The 19,120-nt window shown below is 35.8% G+C and overlaps 2 protein-coding genes across 13 annotated transcripts; both read right to left on the reverse strand.

The window, feature by feature from the left end:
* Nucleotides 1-304: 304 nt before the first annotated feature.
* On the reverse strand, nucleotides 305-10,823 carry LOC121804370 (mediator of RNA polymerase II transcription subunit 15a-like). Of its 8 annotated transcripts, none has more exons than XM_042203872.1 (13): nucleotides 10,339-10,823; nucleotides 10,054-10,215; nucleotides 8,400-8,511; nucleotides 8,163-8,283; nucleotides 5,729-7,114; nucleotides 4,954-5,024; nucleotides 4,752-4,826; nucleotides 3,133-4,521; nucleotides 2,668-3,009; nucleotides 1,695-1,895; nucleotides 1,526-1,614; nucleotides 1,205-1,285; nucleotides 670-811 (listed from the first exon to the last, which is right to left on the reverse strand). In XM_042203872.1, the coding sequence occupies exons 2-12, from the start codon at nucleotides 10,203-10,205 to the stop codon at nucleotides 1,243-1,245; spliced, it is 3,981 nt and encodes a 1,326-aa protein (XP_042059806.1). In that variant the 5' UTR covers nucleotides 10,206-10,215; nucleotides 10,339-10,823; the 3' UTR covers nucleotides 670-811; nucleotides 1,205-1,242. The 8 variants fall into 8 exon arrangements, with proteins under 8 accessions (XP_042059805.1, XP_042059802.1, XP_042059804.1 ...); XM_042203873.1 differs by having other exon boundaries at nucleotides 766-876; XM_042203871.1 differs by lacking the exon at nucleotides 1,205-1,285 and having other exon boundaries at nucleotides 305-811; nucleotides 4,954-5,015.
* A 1,248-nt stretch (nucleotides 10,824-12,071) lies between these two features.
* LOC121804372 (mediator of RNA polymerase II transcription subunit 15a-like) lies at nucleotides 12,072-17,254 on the reverse strand. 5 transcript variants are annotated; one of them, XM_042203876.1, is made up of 9 exons: nucleotides 17,135-17,254; nucleotides 16,830-16,964; nucleotides 16,376-16,487; nucleotides 16,122-16,242; nucleotides 14,748-15,143; nucleotides 14,043-14,121; nucleotides 13,303-13,414; nucleotides 13,107-13,212; nucleotides 12,072-12,306 (listed from the first exon to the last, which is right to left on the reverse strand). In XM_042203876.1, exons 2-8 carry the CDS (start codon nucleotides 16,952-16,954, stop codon nucleotides 13,132-13,134), a joined length of 1,026 nt encoding a protein of 341 aa, XP_042059810.1. In that variant the 5' UTR covers nucleotides 16,955-16,964; nucleotides 17,135-17,254; the 3' UTR covers nucleotides 12,072-12,306; nucleotides 13,107-13,131. The 5 variants fall into 5 exon arrangements, with proteins under 5 accessions (XP_042059810.1, XP_042059814.1, XP_042059811.1 ...); XM_042203880.1 differs by lacking the exon at nucleotides 17,135-17,254 and having other exon boundaries at nucleotides 14,748-14,891; nucleotides 14,961-15,143; nucleotides 16,830-17,123; XM_042203877.1 differs by lacking the exon at nucleotides 17,135-17,254 and having other exon boundaries at nucleotides 12,072-12,322; nucleotides 16,830-17,126.
* Nucleotides 17,255-19,120: the final 1,866 nt, after the last annotated feature.

Here is a 19,120-nt window from a genome sequence, read left to right on the forward strand (position 1 = left end):
TTGCTGTTTCGAAAAAAACTAGGGAAATTCTTCGGTTGTACATGCTCATTTTCTTTTAGAAAATATCATTGTGATAGTTGATTAAGACAACACAATTGGTTTTCCAACTCATTTCATATTGTTTCCAGCCCCCCCTTGCCAATATTTTGTCTTGCTAAATAAAAAGATTCAGAAACAAATAAATAAAAATAAAGATTCCTCAAAATACGATACAAACATACAATATCCTAATCAGGAGAAAGATACAATGTGTCGGATTGTTAAAAAACTATTATAATGCCTTTTTCATATAATTTCAAGAATATACTCATTAAATATCATCTGCCGTAGATCAGAAAACACTCAATTATTCAACATCCGGCAATACATATGCACTTGCTGAATCAGCCAACGCTTCTTTGTCATTCTCAAAACCAGACAACATTTTTCATGTAAGCACAAAAATATACATCACATATAATAAATACACAACTGCTCATACATGAATGACCAGAACGAATTTCGACAATCATCTTTACAAAAGCAAACCCACATCTCAAGAGTTTGCCGAAGCTACATTTTACAGTAAGTATCGTATCCCATTGAGCTCAAGATTCCATTCGTTCAGGCTGCACTCCGGCAGTCGTCCCATGTTCCGTATTTTGAGCTGAAGGTTCCACCACCACTTTTCTGGGCGTACTCAGAAATAACAGCACGAGCACAATTATCCCAAGTTCTGGCTATGTGCTCGAGTGACATTGGTTGTGTAAGGCTTCGCAGGGAGATGCTAAATCTAGATTTGGCCTTTATGGAGAGATCTTCATATTCCTTACTGTAGGTAGACAGTCAAGAAAGAAGATTATTGCATCCATTTTCAAAGTGAGAAGGTAATTTCACCTACAAAAAAGGAAGTGGGTCCAAGGCTGATGTGTAGAAGCCAAAATCTTAATTTTTATATTTCCTCTTTAATTTATTAACTAGTCTAAATTTCACAGTAATAATACCCGGAGGGTTATTAAAAGTAAGATTTTTTCTTCAACAATAAGCATTTCCAGTTTTATATTAGTAACATTTATAGCTGAGAGAATTGGAATGCATCAGACCACACTTAGTTGGATGGTCCTTGGCTATTCTATATCCATGCCATCTTACACTATACGAAGCATGATATATCCATTCAAATCAGGCATCAAAGAGAATGCACATTCGAAACGAGTGTATGTACCTTACAGCTTATTGGTAGTAACCTTTTCCCTCGGAAACTCAAAATAATAAGACCGATTGCAACAGAACATATGTTTGTTGTCTGGAGAATAGAAAACACAGTTTGTTTACAAATATTAGGCGCATCGGTTGGATATTTGGTACCCTTATGAATTCCTTTTTTATTTGAATTTCCTTTATTTGCCTTCTCAATAGATAAATATAAAGGCAAATAAATCTGCCTTCCAAATCCAGTTATGGGTTCTAGCCACTTAAGAAATAACAGAATACCAGCATAGTAAGCAGGATACACTAATGTGGAATAATTTGAAGATAAACTCACCTGACTTCAGCTGGAAACTTGTCCAGAAGTATAGGAGAGCAATTTGGATAAGTGTTTGGGACCAGCAACCTTAGAGGTTGAATTGGAGACTGCAATTTGGTGAAACGCACATAAGTATGTAAAAGAAAGGAGAAAAGGTGGTAAGGATAAAAAGTAACAAAAATCTAACTATTTGTGCAGAAGCATATTGCGACTTTAGATTAGGGCTAAGAGCAACAGCACTGAAAGAGCACTTCACGATAGTTCCTTCTCCACCCTCAGAAGCAGCAGCAACTGCTGTTGGATCAACATCATCTTCACAGATATAGACAACAGTGTCTATAAGCCTTTGATTTATATCCCGCAACTCTTCTTCAAGTGCATGGTTAGCCTGCAATAATGAATAGCTTAGCAAGTATTGCGATATTGCTTAAACAATAATATAAATAGCATCATAGCAATCAATCTTGATGTGAATCTCCAAAATTAGCCCAAGACTTGTTCTTGTAAAAACACAATTAAAATTGAAAACTAAAACGTTAAAAAAATAACATTAAACACATTACATAAAAACACAAATAAACATTACACTAAAAAAGATAGGTGTTCCATCCCACAAAAAGATGGAACAAAATATTGAATAGATGGGAGAATAGAAATGGATGAAAAGTGTGTGAAGAAATGACCACTTGGGAGAATAGATGTACCAATTGTGCATTAAAACCCGTGTCATTTCAAATGTTGTCTATTTTTTAGGGACAGAGAGGGAATCATATATTAAGGCAAGCAATGACATATAAGCCTAGTGAACTTCTATTTCTAAAGGAACCATGATATAAGACTAGTGAACTTTCTTTTTTCTAAAGAAACTAAGAAACTTTCCTTTATTTCTACACTTCTAATCCTTCTACATTTCCAAGAAACCCAGATCTAGAACTTTTCTTTTTCTAGGGTTTGACAGAAAGAGATGGGTGAGATGCTAGTGGAGATTTACAACCCGAACTTCATCATATTTTTGGCACCATTCAGTCATATTGTTGCTTAATATTCCCTGAGCTTATCAACATAGTAGCTTGTGATAGTTTGTTAGAAGGGTCAGCATAAATAAGTAATACTTGAATACCTGCTGCTCTAAAATAGAAGAGAGTTGAGAATCGACATACCTCAGTTCTAGGTCTTTTCACATTCGATGCTCCAGTAGATTCTCCATCAGATTCATTACCATTTAAATGTCTGAGGTTGTCATTATTAACACTCCCACTAGATGAAACAACATTACATGGCATTGCACTAGTATAACGTCTCATTTTCTTGGCACCACTAGGTCCATCTTGAGTGAAGAATCTGGCCTGCAAGCGGCATTTAGTCATAGCAACCAAATCTTCACCTACTGCAGCACGTGATCCATTACCCGGAGCAGATCCTGCAATTCTGTCCACCATACTAACTACAGAGCTAATGTCACTAACAGAGGCACTCAAAGCTTTGGGAGAGATAAACTTCACCTGTCAAAAAAAGGCAATAACAAAGCATAACAAGATAAGATGCAATGAAGAGGTATTAAAACCCTTAGAGAAAACTGATTTTAAATTGGTTTGCCATATATTGTGATGCAAGTTCTACCATACCACTTTGATTAACCGTTCAACTGGTTGTTCCACAACATTAGAGTTTCTGGAAACAATGGTTGGTGCAACACCATGAGTGACATCAGGACTGGGGAATTCTGCAAGTAAAGGTGAGGCAGATATCCCAGGAGTTCCAATAGCAAGGGACTGGTTTGGCATTGACACTGCAGTGGTTGGATGAAGCATGCCATTTCCAGCATTTGAAATTGATGATATACCAGAATTCATTTTCTCTGAGTCGCCTGGCATCGGGGATGGAGCCGTGGAAGTCGAAGGAGATGGGGCAACAAATGGTGAGTTTGCAGATTGCAGGGGAGTTACAGCCTTGTTATGCAAAGTAGGGATACTTTGCTGGTCAATTTGTGGAGAAGAATGATGACCAATCTGTGGGGATGTTACCTGAAGAGCATTCTGCGACGACATGGAGAAAGGTGTTCCAGGCTTCATTTGTTGGTGATGATATGAAGTTCGATGGCCAGAAGAGTTATGCTGTTGAAGAACTCCTGGTTTTGCACCCATCTGGTGTCTCGTCTTCATATCATTTGTGTCATTCATTTGATTAAGTTGCGTCATTTGCAGTCCAGGAAACTGTCCCAATTGCTGCTGAGAGATTTGTTGTTGTTGTTGTTGCTGTTGCTGTTGCTGCTGCTGGAGTAAATGCTGCCTTGGCATATATTGTTGCTGCATCTGCCTTTGCTGGAACTGCTTTAGATGCTGGGATGAGAACATTTGCTGCTCCTGTTTTATTTGCTGTGGCTGAAGAGTATTCGAATTTGATTGCAAGGAATTGACATTTGACTGGAGTGATGTCAGCCCATTTTGTGAAGATATAGAGCTAGCGATCTGTTGAGATACACCCACTGGATTTTGTTGTAGAGAGTTCATGGCACCTTGTTGCTGCATCTGGTTAAGTACATTTCCCTGCCCAGGATCAATATTTGAACTAGGCGGCAGCCCATCCAGCATATTCTGACAAGAATTTGAAACACCATAGCCAGAGGATAAGGTATTATGCTGCAAACTGGTCATATTATTCTGCTGCATAGGCATCATAGAACCCTGTATATTCATTGGTTGCATCTGAGAATTCATTTGACTTTCATTCGAGTGCATTTGAGACATTTGGGGCTGTTGTTGCTGAGGTTGTTGCAAGGCATGCATGTGAGGCTGGGTGACCTGCCCTTGCAATGAAGAACCAGGCTTCCTGGGCCTATTTGAGGTAATAAGATTCAAAATCTGTTTTTCAACTCCAGCTACCTTCTCCTTCAGATTGGCCTGAATGTCATTCTTATTTGTCCTCAGAAACATAATTAGCCGTTCTAACATAACCTTAAGAAATCTAAGTTTGTCAAGTTGATCGTTCTTAGGCTGTTGAGGATGAGAATCATGCTGCAACAGAGTAGAGACAAATACATCAGAGAGAATCAAAATCAAGAAACAGTGCTATTTGGGTAAGGATCAAGAGAGCGTTGTGCAAATTGAAATTTATTTTCAATCGTATTTTCATGGGAACCACATGACTGTTGTAAGAATTTATGTAGCTTGACTGCCTTGCTTTTCACCATTATCTAAGTCATTGAGTTAAGGTAAAATTGAGATTATGTAAACCAACCACTTACCTGCTGCAGCTTGGCTGCCATTCTCTGGTACATGTCATTGAGTTCAGGGTAATACAGCTCATGCATGGATTTAATCTGCAACGAAACAACAGCGGGTGAAGCATAACAGTTTAAATCAGTAAATCAGTAGAGAATGCCATGCGATTAACCACCTCAAAAAATCTTTTAGATTGAGAACAGAAAAAATTGCATCCAACAATACCTTTTGATAAATTTCCTCTTGCCATTCCCCTCCATTTGAATTCCCAGTCTGTGAGGAGGAATCTAAAGATGCTACAGTTATCATGGATTAGCTAGGTGAAAAGATAAGAATAGCAAACCTTACAAACAGATGGTAGCAACAGCACATGCAAGGAATTTATGATGACTGAGACTGAACAATCTTACTATCTCAACATGTGCATTGCATGCATTGAATCCATATCAATTCCTAAGAATGAATGTACATCTGTAATGCCCAATTATTATATTGTGGAAGCAACGACGACAAACTGCAAACGGTTTCATCATCTTCTCAAGCGAACAGCTATGTATTAACCATTACTATTCAATCAGAGGCAAAATCACTTCTATTCTGTCTCTTAAGCTTGCCTATATGTTATACAAGAAAATATCTTCTACAGATTGATAATCCATCAATCAAGCAACTGGTTTTCGAGAGATGGTCGGACATAGTCTGTCTACTAGTCAAGACACTTCTAAAGACTTCACAAATGCTCACAAAGTTAAATTAGTAGCATAAAAGTAGTCCATAAAACAATTACTTAACAAAGCATTAAATGAGACAAGAAGACTTGGGGATTGCATAACTAAGAGCAACAACTTTAGATATATTCGGAAAAATATTTTCGGTAAATACCATGATAGTAGAATAAATGGTATATGTGAGCATGGCCTAATTATGAACTTAAAATAGAGGACTGAAGTGGTAAAAAGGAAAAATTGATATCTTTAAAGAATGAAGAGTAAAAACTTACTCAATGGAACCTCTGGCATGACTCTTGAAGATTGCAACAACTGTTTCTGCTGATCAATTGTGGCTTGCTGTTGAAGCATGGGACCAGATGATTGAATTCTCTGCTGCATGTCTCTCGGTAATGTATTTGATGGTTGCTGCAAACCCATTTGCTGTTGCAGCTGCCCTGGCTGCGACTGGATCTGTGACATCAACTGCTGCTGCATTGGCTGCGACTGGGATGGTTGAGGTTGGTTAGGCAGTATGTTTGCCATGTTCTGCTGCATTTGCTGCTGAGCTGCAAGCTTAGATTGTTGTAAAATATGGACAGGTTGCTGATTTGATTGCAAGTTGGAGTTAACATGTTGAATTCCACCGATTTGCTGCTGTTGGAAACCAGAATGATTTGCCTGACCACCTGATTGTTGTTGATGCATATTTGGGAGGTTATTCTGCTGACCACTTGACTGCTGTTGATGCATGTTTGGAAGGTTATTTTGTTGATTGATTGACTGATGCTGCTGCATGTTGGAGATGTTGATCTGCTGAGTCTTGATTCTTTGCTGATGCTGTGTGTCAAGCATGTTATTCTGTTGGGCAATCATCTGATTTTGTTGCATGTTTGCAGGACTTGGCTGTTGGGTACTAGGCTGCTGTTGCTGTTGTTGCTGCTGCTGCTGACTCGAGAGCATTGGGTGCTGAGACATAGAACTTTGCTGCTGATGCATGACGGGAGGTTGTTGTGGTTGTTGCTGCTGCTGTTGCCTGAGGACTGGTTGTGGTTGCTGTTGAAGCATAGATTGACTTGATTGCTGCAGAGATGTCTGTTGATTTTGAAGTGTCGATGACGCTGATGTTTGCCTCAAAGAAGATTGCATAACAGCTGGCTGAGAGGATTGCAACTGATTTGGTTGCAATTGGTTCTGTTGCTGCTGCTGCTGCAACTGAGACTGCACCATAGATTGTTGCAAACCTCCCTGCCCATATTTCTGCTTCAAAATTTGTTGTTGTAGCTGCTGATTGTAAAGATATTGCTGTGAATTCTGAGACTGCTGTTGGCCATCCTGTGAAACAACCTGCTGCTGTCTACCCATAATCTGTCTCTGGGAGCTTGCATACATATTAGCAGGCACACCTTGCCCCATTGAATTCCCTACTGCATTCGGAGTTACACTAGACATGTTTTGCATGTTAGGATTCTGAACAGAAACATTGGGCATGGTACCCTGGGACATGCCACCAACAGAAGGCATTGAGGGTGTCAAACCAGCAGAATTCGGCACTCCAGTTGATGGGATGTTATTCTGGATATTTTGGGATAAAATCTGTTGCCGAGATTGATTAGAAACCATTGGAATTGGTAGTTGCTGGACCTGATTTTGCATTTGGGACTGCATGCTTTGAGAAGCTGCCGAAGATGCACACAAAGAGGACAGATTTATCAGGACAAGTATATCAAATGTTAAGAGTATGGAAGCATGTCATATTGATGAATAATGAAATCCGCTTATGGGAAAAATCATCAATCTTTAAGAAGCTATAGCAACTCTATTGAGTAACAATAGAGAGCTATATTACATGTCAATTCAGAGTATAGGTATCAGTGCTTCAGTGAGAAGCAAGTGTACCAGGACAACTGAAAATGGCTACCTTATGAGAACACGAACTGAACATAAGAGACGAGATCTACACCGGTATGTAGTTCAGGACGGACAGCACTCAATTGTCAAACAACATTAGCCTGATTAAGTGCTTTAGTTAATTATGATTAATGTAATCAAGCAATCTGAACCATGCTTAATGCATCAGTAATAGACTAAATTGAATAAATTTGACTTTTTCCCACTAAATCTATGTCATAAGTTTGTTCATCGTGGTTCTAAAGGTGGAATTTGTTTAAAAAAATTTGCAAAGCTATATACACACTATTCATTCCCATCTGTTAAGGTAACAGAAGTTCTAATGACTGAAGACTGAAATACTTGGGTCAAGAACAATCCAGAAAGAATGTTTAAGGTGAGATGGCAAGAGAAGTTTATAAAGGCTAGATTTAAACCATCGAATCGAGTTCTGAGACATTTTTGGATAAATTACAAGTAATCCTCAATTCCACTATTTCTACTGAATTGACTTTCAAAGATACTAATATTTGACAAGATTATAATTTTTGAACAAATACTCCACTTGACAAGGCTAAGAGTCATAAGAATCAACATGTCTATAGCTGGGTGAGTTTCAATCCACACAGTTACTGACTTACTGCACAATGTACTACAGTCTAAATACCATTAGAGGGATACCATATAACTAGTCATCAAAAAGTAAAGTAATGTCTGAGATATTCAAATATTCGGTATATTTTCTCGATACTTGCATTTTTCAGGAAATATTCATAATATTGGGCAAAAATGTAAAAACTATCAGGGGCGTTGAAATAGAAACAGATGTTTCTTTACCAGGATCTTGAGGATTTTTGCTATTACTTGCAGCATTAGACTGAATTGAATTCGCCATAGGATTCTGGGATTTGTTCTCCATTGTCAACATCTTCAAAGATATTTTTCTTAAATAATCTGACTGTAAACAAATGAGAAAGGTCTAAGTTACTCTAAATTTCAGTACAAGGAAGCCAAGCAGTCAATTGCAACATTGGCTTTTAAATAGCTAAAAAGTAAACCATGTGAGATGTATACCTGGCTAGTTGCTGCAGTATATATTTTTTCCTCAAATCTGATGGCTATTTTCTTGAGTTCTTGCAGTCCCTCTTGTCCAGAGAAAGGAAGATGCCTTTTCAAAGTCTCCATTCTATTAATTGAGCATCATATTGTTAGTCTAAAATTGACGGCATGAGCTGGCAATGAAAGTTTATTTATGTAGATACATTTGTACTGATCTTTAAGTAAGAAAGTATGATTTCAACGAAAGAAGGCAAACTTCACAAAAATTGGCCAACATAAGTCCATATCAAAAAGGTATTTACTCGACTTTCAGATGTATGGGTTTGTACTCAACATGTTCTCAAGGACAGCACTCAATGAATGCATTACAACTACATATTGAATGTTTTCTATTGACATACCCCATCAATCTATTCTCCAAATGTATAGCAAAAGCACCATAGGCTTGTGAATATTATTTATTTTATTTAGAAAAACCACACTCTACAGAATTGGCATCTCGAAACAGAATTACAAATAAGACATCTACTTCCTCGTGATTCTTATCTGCACTTGAACATTTCACAGACCACAGGGACCAGATAACTAGATCTAACTGACTTTCTAGCTCCAGCTGCCTACTAATTTACATTTAATCCTCAATATTATCAGCATGGTAGATGACCTAATCCCATGATAAGGGATTAGAGAGAAATCAAGGAGACTCCTTAAAAGTATTGTTCAATCTAAAACAATGGAACTTAAATGAATAAGGACCTTAACAAGTGGGACGTTTATGGTTAACTTTTTTTTCTCAAGTGGCATGCCATATCAACTAACAATTGCCAAGTTGTAACACAGTATAATATCTGAAACACCTAGAAGCAAGAATTGAAGTATTCAAAGGTTCCCCAATATTTCAGTTTTTGGGTCACCCATTAAAAACCTTTTTCCTGATATGCACACTGAAATTGATATATTTACCAAAATTTTGTTAAAACTAACATACCCATATTTTCATCCTTGCTTACACAAGCTAAACCACAAAATCAACTTTAGGATTCAAACATCCAAAAATAATAAAACATTTCTGTTTTCATGGTTGCCCATATGGCCCCTGTCCATAAATTATGATGAACAAAAAATTCATTTTTTTCTAATACCGATATCAAAACTAGCATATAAATTTTGTAAAGCCTGAGATACTGATAGCTAAACCACAAAATTAACCTTTACGGTTCAAATATATGAGAGGTCCAGCATGTCTACACTCTATGAAGGTTATATAATATACAGATCTCATAATCTCCTTCAACCTTTGTTGTGACTTTTTCACATTAACTTAGAAGCAATGTTTGTTACTGGCAAACAAGTGGGTAAATCCAGGCTGGGAGAACAGGAATGAATGACCATTAACAGGTTTTTTTCCTTCCGGCGACCAATTTAAATCCTCATGTTTTGTCAAACATGTACCAGGCATCTAAGCCATGGTCATGCAGCATTTAGAAGAAACTGCTGTTTAAGGTTTTGGTAGCACTACTCTTGACCAAACCATGATTGGATTCAAACTAAAGCAGCAGTTAACTAATAAAGTACTAGATAAAGAATCTTAATAAACAAACAAAAAGGGCAAGCTCAAGAACACCGAGTTCAACACCAAATAATAAAGAGGAAAAATTGGAAATGTTACATCTTGTTTACAATCCTCTGTCTGGAATCCTGCTGCAGCTGACTCCTCCAATCGCCGCCTTCCATACCGGCGGTGGGCACTGCTTCGCCGCCAATGACCTGACCGGGCATCGGAACCTGCCCTTGCGCTGACCGCCAACTGTTGTTGTCCATCTACAGCCGCCTAAAACAAGCACAAATTATGCGACTGATTCAAACACCGCCATTATCTGCCCTCTCCAAACAAAACAAAAGACGATTTCAAGTAGGTTATGTATGAAATTGAGATTTTGACTGAAATTTTGACCTTGAAGGAATTAGCGATGAAACTGGAACAAACTACAGTTGTGGATGGATGAACACAACAATTGCAAATCGAATTAAGAAAAACGAGGATTCAGAGTAGCGTGAGAGGTGAGTGGGTTTGGGGGTAGGGTATCAATCAAATCTACCTAATTGAAAAACAAGTATATGTGCATGCACCTTGCAAATACTGCAATTCAATAACTCTTTTACTGCTTTTCGAAATCAAAAACGGGAACTACCTAATTGAAAAACCTTGGAATTTAGTGTTGCTCAATAACCAAAAATATTATTGAAATGTACTAAATTCTTCAGGCACGCATATGGAATAACTTCGATTTGTTTGGCAACTGAAAATCTCGTTAAAATCATCTTTTTTATTTTTTTTCTTTTACTAGATATGATATGATTTCCATAGTTAATAGATACAGAAAAGATGCATATCATATCAGGGGAATTTTGGAGAAGGAGATGCGTGTTTTTTTTGTTTTGCTTTAGATTATTTGCAATTTAATACCCAATTATGAGATCATTTGCAATTTTGATCCAACTTTTGGAATATGAACACCAATTTTACTTCATTTTTTTATCAACACTTTTACATGTTTGACTGAGGTTTAGACATGATCAAAATCAAGTCGGACATCGGAAGAGTTTCAATAATTTTACACAAATATATTAATTCAATCTCAGTTATAATATATAGATATAAATTATTGAGATAAATACTACTCGCACGAACCATGATTACATATGTCCTACTAGTATTTAATTTTTAGGTTCGTTTGTAAATACTACACGTCCTATTTACCTTTTACTATTCAATTTTAATAAATAGACTTTATATTTAACCAACTTATTTTATTCACATTTTATTTTAAAATTAACATCATTCGCTAATTTTTTTTATCAATTTTTCTCTACATGGAATATTTCTTAAAATCTAAGACGAAGTCAAAATAAGACAAGTGATCATTCTAGCATTTAAGCGAAAATTAAAATTTATGGTGATTGCAAAGAGTACCCAACATTTCAATTTTTAGTAAAATATCCCCCAAAATGCCTAACTAAAAGAAAGTAATAGAAAGATATTGATGAATATGATTTTTATTAGATAAAGAATATTAGTACTAAAATTCTCAATATGTATAATAAGCGCAATGTTTTTTTTATAAATAAGTGTATTTGTAAGATTAAAATATAGGAAGTATTCATAATTGTGACCTCCCCAACCAACATCTAACTAAAATATTTCTCTCTCTAAATACGACATGAGATATACCATACTTTGTCTATTAGCCATAATAATTTTTCTTTTATCTAAAAGTGCCTAGCTGTTAAAATCCATAATTTAGTTTTTTTTAAATTTAAATACCATATACATAGAAATTCACAATTAACTTGATCACATAATGAAAATTATAAGGGTAAGTAAAAATTAAAATTACACAAACCAAATTACAAATAGATGTACGAATTTTAATAATAATATGTGACTCGACTGGGATCTATAATCAAGAATTTTAGTATTTTTAAAAAAAAATATTTATAATATAGTATAATTATGCAAATATTTTATATACATATACTTAAGTGGCAGCTAATAAAGGGTGCCACATATTGGCCAACACAGCATAATTTTCATGACTTTCTAATTAATTTTTAACTCAAAAGTATTTTTTGGCTTAGGATCATATGATTCATATCCTAAAAAGAAAAAGGAAGTACAAGAAAATGTCGCTAAAACATATTGCATAACAACTCACAAAATATCACACCCATTATTAAGACAAGTGTTTAGCAATAGAGTTAACTGCAATAGTTGAGACAGTTCCCCATAATTCTCAGTAAACAAACATTACAATATACTATACTTATGCATATTCTTGAAACACTGCAGCGCATTCTCAGCATCACAATTGCTCCCACCGGAGCTCTATATATGGAAAACCTTGCCACAATGTGGCATCGTCTGCAGCATATGGAGCCTAGTTTATCAGATACTTTAAACTGAGTATGTAAGAACAAACAGGGCCTGAAGAAACTCAACCCACCAACACAAGCATAAGCCATTTCCCAAATGACTAGAACCGGGTGAAGATGCAGCTGTGAACACATAAGTCAAATAGACAAACGACAATTGTCCGTGGATGTGCTTCTAGCAACTACTACTCAAGTGTAATTTTTCTATTTGTAAGACATCTAACACCACATGCTGAATGTCGCTGGAGTAATATAAGTGCTATTTTTTGATTCATCTATGTCATATGCTTTTGTTTGCCCTGAGAGCAGCTCAACAATGGAAGAAAAAAGAATTACTTTGAGGTGTTACATAGTTATCATGTATTGTCCCTTAATCATAAATTTTTTGAAACTGGACTCATATGCTTAGACAAATCACAACACACAAAGACTTCAAACAGCAGAGTGTGACAGCAAAATGAGGTTGCATGAACGACCAACCTAGTCCCAATGATGAATGCTTGTTAGATACGCCAACTAGAATGTTAAGGATGAATGAAAGAACAAAGAGATACATCTCAACTAATTTGTTGCTAACCCAATTGATATACAAGTTTGCCAACTACATAATTTTTTGTGTACAGGTTCTCGACCCCTAAAGTTACTCAAGGCATCAAATATTAGATGTTCAATAAGAATAAGAGCATTTCAAAAGCACCCATAATTCATAAGTAAATGCATTCAGATACTCAGTTCCACTGGACATAAAAATTGTAATGTTAACTATACTAGCAACATGGGTATCTGTACCTAGATCTTGGGATCACATGCATCATCAAGAGAGTAGAGCAATAGGATTCTGAGATCTCGTCTGGATTGTCAGAATTTTCAAAGATATCTTTCTTAAATAATCTGACTGCAAAAAGGGAGAAAAGGGGTCAAAAGTTCAAACAATGAATAAATGTAAATCAAGCTCATTAAAGGATAAATCATGTGACATGTATACCTGGCTTGTTGCCACAGAATGTGTCATTTCCTCAAACCTAGCAGCCATTCTTTCAATTTCCAAAGCTTCATCTAGTCCAGAAAAAGGGATATGCCCCTTCAATGTCTCAGCTCTAATCAACAAGTGTCACAATCTTCCATCAATGTCCAATTATTAATAAAAATTAACTATAAGTTTCAACTTGCTGATATAGGGAAAATTACAAGTTTATATCCTAAACCATAGGCCATTTAACAATTTGTGCAAAATATATGTTCCCCATAGTTCATTTACAATTAGTTCTATTGCTAGTTCCTTTAAGATAATGAATAACAGCAAAGTTTGAATGAACAACGCTAAACAAGAATGGAATTCACTACGTTAATTTGTCCATAACTGCATAACATCACATCTAAGAGTCTCTAAATCATCATGGATTTTGAGATCCATACTTTATAACTCAATGACTTTAGACCCTTCTTGATATTCTATGATAGACAGAGAGTAAAGATTATGTAATTAGATGGTAAAAGGGTCAACTGGTGACTAAAAACAATTTGGTTGGTAGAGTACAAACGGTGCATAATTTAGATAAAAAGGTGTAATCCAAACCCACTTACTGTAAAGAATAAATAAAGGAAGGTGGCTAGGCAGAATTTTGAGGTAACCAACAAATCTAGCAAGCTCCAAGGTTAGTCAACAAAACACCTATACTACCAATAAAATAATTTAAAAGTAAGACCAGAAATTTGAAAATTTACATCTTATTTACCACCCTCGTTCTGATATCTGGACGTAGTTGACTCCTCCAATCACCGACTTCCATGCTTGCAGCCACATCTAGGAAGAAGAATTTAAAAGATGTTATTTAGAAGAAAATGTGGAACCTTCTGGAGAAAAGGAAGGTGTTCGATTTGCCTAATTTGGAACTACTGAACTAAGTGATCCAGTACTCTCATACTAATGGACCAACATGCAAACTTAAATATCATAGAGATAGAAGAAATTGGAGAGCCAAGAGAAAACTAAAGGTTCCATTAGAATATAAAGCTAGCCTAGACGACTAGATCCATTATAAGATGCAGCTCAACAAATACGACTGTCAATTGTCTAATCACATGGATATGCTTACGTGCATAATGTTATTGCTAACCATGTAACTTTCACTATGTCAGACATCAGCACCATGCTCAACACATGAGTAGTAGAACAAAAATGATGTTTCACTTTCATCTGGGGGATACCAAAGTCAGATTAATCTAATTTATTGCATATTTGAGCCACACAAGCAAAAAAAAGAACAAAAGGGGGAAAAAGGAGTTTAGGAGCGTTAACAATTAAAGTGTGACCCACCAACTATTTTCTTAAATTTGTGCTCACAAATGTTGCCTACTTTTCATAGACATGGTGAGCAAATTATACTCCATAGGCTTATCTACAAGGATACTGGGGGAATTTGCTTGTACCATTTGACTGAAGCGAATTCACCACAGGATTCTGAGAATGTTGTTGGGTATCCTGAGAAACAACCTGCTGCTGCACACCTGGAATCCGTCTCTGAGAGTTTCCATACATATTAGTCGGAACATCCAGCCATATCGAATTCAATACTGCATTCGGAGTTACATTAGACATGTTTTGCATGTTAGGATTCTCAACAGAAACATTGGACATGGTACCCTGGGACATGCCACCAACAGGGGGCATTGAGTGTGTCAAACCAGTAGAATTCGGCACCCCAGTTGATTGGATGTTATTCCGGGTATTTTGGGATAAAATATGTTGCCGATATATATTGGAGACCATTGGAGTTGGTAATTGCTGGGCATGGCTTTGGATTTGCGAATGCATGCTTTGAGAAGCTGCCGAAGATGGCACACAAAGAGGACAGATTTATCAGTACAGTTATATTATACTATTATGCAAAGAAGCATGGAATAGAGAATAGATGCAATGGAGGCCGGAAACAGGAACATGAACATAAAACAATTAAAAAGATAATAACCCCTAATCAAACTCTAAGAGATAAACTTATCTCTACCAAACTAATAACAAACTCTAATAGATAAAATTATCTCTAAAAAATTTAAAATAAAACTCCTTATCATAATAAAAACTAAACAATAATAATACTAATAGGTCTAAAGACTGTAGAGAGCAGGAAATATTCTCTAACAGCATGTCATATTGATAATTATGAAGTCTGTTTATGGAAAAAAATCATCAATATTCAAGAAAGAAACTATAACAACTCTATTGAGTAATCATAAAGAGCTATATTACAAGTCAAATCAGAGTATAGGCAACCTTATGAAACAAGAGCACCACACAAACTGAAAATGGCCATCCTATTAGAACAGGAAGTGAACGTAAGAGACTAGATCGACACTGGGACGTAGTTCAAGACGGACAGTACTCAACTGTCAAGCATCTTTAGCCTAGTTAGTGCTTTAGTTAATGAACGTAAGCAATCTATACCATGCTAGAGGCATCACTTGTAGACAAATTTTTTTTTCTTTTCATTAGAATAAAGTGGACACTCCCACCAAATCTATGACATAGGTCTGTTCATCTTGCCTCTGAAGGTGGAATTTGTTTCAAAGATATTACACGGTTATTTGCTTGCTATTCCTACCTATCTGTTAAAGTGTAAGAAGTTCAGGACTAAAGACTGAAAAGAAAAACTTGGGTCGTTTATCATTAGAGTCCATGAAGAATGTTCAAGGTGAGGTCATGGCAAGAGAAGCTAATAAGGGCTAAATGAAAACCATCAAATTGAGTGTCTAAGACCTTTTAATATACAATTATAAGTAATGCAGATGAATGGTAAGTGTTTTTACTTGGGTCTTGTGAGTTTGTGCTAGTACTAGCAGCATTACTCTGAAGAGGGTTCAGTCTAAGTTTTTGGGATCTCATCTCGACCCCCAGCATTTTTGAAGTTATCTTTCTTAAATAGTCTGACTGCAAAACAGAGGGAAAAGGTAATAGTTACATTAAACTTCTCGTTTCAAAAGACAAGTGTTAGAATAATACTACATAAATGTAAGGTATGGCCAATATGCAGCAAATTCAATGAACCAGTTGACATTTATACCTGGCTTGTTGCCTTAATAAAAATTCTTTCCTCACACCTGAGAGCAGTTTCTTGAAGATCCTGCAGTCCCTCTTCTCCAGCAAAGGGAATATGCTTCTTCAGCATCTCTAACCTATTAATTAAACATTACAGTGTTACCCCCACTATTCGCAGCTATAGCACAATCGGCAAGGTACATTCATTGCCAGTTTATAATTCAGAAGACATAGCAAATACTACTTGATTATACATTCATTACCAACCCTTCAATATTCTAGTGCCTAAGAGATCACCACTTCCCCTAAAAAATATACTTCTGTTCATTTAGTGGCATTATCTAAACATCTACAAAAATAATTGAAGCCATATCACCTAATTTACCCTAGTTCACTTTCCAAATAGACAATCATTGCTCAGTCAACACAGGCAGCAGACAAAATCCTTCAAAAGCAAGATCGATATAAACATATATTACATTTTGTCTACGATTCTATGTCTGGAACCCGGAGGCAGCTGAGTCCTCCAGCCGCCGCCCGCCGACACCGTTAGACCGGTAACCCCAATCTCGGCTTGGCATTCCCTCCAATTAATGCCTGGCATTTTCAGCTGCCTAAAAAATCGAAACAATCAAATTAAGCGATCATTTCATGCCCTAAATTGATAAATCTTTGCTTAAGAAATTTGAACTCCTGAAGCAAAAAAATTAAGAGAAACTCAAACGATTGGAGGCTGTGAAGAGAAGTGAATAATTAAGAGATTTTGAGGTTAATTAATCTGCACCTGGGATGGATTGAGATAAGAGCCGATGAATATTAACGAGAGACGATGGGTATTTATAAATATATTAATACAGATACAGAAATCGATTTACATTGAATTGACCTAATTACAAGAATTGAGAATTCAAAATTAACTCTGAATTGACCAAATTATATGCATCAGTATTTTATAGTAATAGTTTTTTCATATTTACCAAATGTGTTTGAATTTTCCAAAACTATCATGTGATAGCATAGATTAAAATTTTTGACAATTAGTTATGTTAAATTTGGGTCATCCGGCCGATCCAACGGTGCTGAGAAGCCACTCAACCAGGGAGAATAGGCCGCACGTGACTAACACAAGTCGCGCACGGTCCGTGCTATGCGGACGGGTAGATTGAGAGATATTTCTCGGGTCATGCAATTTGCAAACGGTCTACATGGCCCGTGTGCATTGCACGATCTAGCCTTCAAACTTTTTTACTAGATCTAAGCATCACCAGAACTTTGTATCCATTCTGAGTAATTGTGAGTGTAAATACATAATTAAACCCATAAAAGTGAATTGAACGCCATGTATATTTGATTTATATAAAACTCTATGAAATAACCATAGCTTGCACTACTTCTCTTCTCGTATACTTGTTATTGTACCCAATAAGCTATGATCATTGGATGCTGAAAAAACTCGCATCCATGAATAAGTCAAAATAACATAACTAATACCGTATACTCAATATTATTCCCATAAATTTAGAAATAAACATATTTGAGATCTCGCACTTGGTCTAACCAATATGAAGTATTCATTTATATGCAACTCATTCAATGCTATACCATAGCATAGTGTCACCAATCATCTAAGATAGTAAAATCAACACTAGTTGATCTCACAAATGGATTGTCACATTTTATCCATGTTGTGAATATTTAACTTACTTTTACAAGCTAACGACTGAAATTCTTTTTGTAACTATGAGTTACTAATTAGTCTACACTGTAGAAAACGACAACAAACTATGTGACGTAAATAATTATTCATATATCCTAAGTTCCAAACACCATTAGCAAGCTCTATAGTAATAACTCTTCGTCTTATTTAAAATGTCATATTTTCTTTTTAATTTATCGTAACTTCCAACTAAGATGACATTTTTCATAACTGCAATAAATTTCTTGTTTATACCATGTGATTCAAATATTCAATTATTTTTATTACTTTATTATCTTTAATAACTTATCTAAAATTTAGTACCATTAAAATTTATCTACCAGCGGTTGTAGCGCGGTTGGTAGCGCGGAACTGTAGTGACCTTGAGATCAAACCCAACCACCCGCTGGGAGACTTTCGGCCTTAATCTACAAATCTGATTCCGACGAAGGTGGATTTTTACTCCATATATTTAGACTAGTTAAAAAATCTAAAAAATAAACAATTTAATTAAAATTTTGTACTACTACACTTAAAATTATTAGTATACACATTTACCAATATATTATTCATGTATTGATGTATATATTTATTGTTATCATTTCTTATAGTGTAGAAAAATTATTTTTCATCTAAAATAATTCACTTCAAATTTTAATATTTTTCATAAATTTAAAACTTTTATCATAAAAACTTATGGACATTTGCGTGAATTTTCCATGGTTCAGAATTCCTAGAAAATTTTAAATTTAAGTAACGCGCAAAATACTATTTCCTTTGTCCCACAATAAGAGACACACTTCGCCATATAGTCTGTCTCACAATAAGAGTCATGCTTAATTTTATTACTATAAATGATATGTAGGTCTTACATTGCATTAACTCACTTCACTCGTATTTTATTATAAAACCAATAGCGTAAAAATTCATATTGGGCGGGAGTATATAATAAGAGAATCTTCAGTTGACTGGCCCGATTCGATAACAACAGCCATCTAATTGGACCGGGCAATTTAAGAAAAAATCAACAATAAGGTCCAGAATCCTCAACAAACCGGCCCGATTCGACAGCAG

This window comes from Salvia splendens, chromosome 5 (assembly GCF_004379255.2).
Source record: "Salvia splendens isolate huo1 chromosome 5, SspV2, whole genome shotgun sequence".
Lineage (NCBI taxonomy): Eukaryota > Viridiplantae > Streptophyta > Magnoliopsida > Lamiales > Lamiaceae > Salvia > Salvia splendens.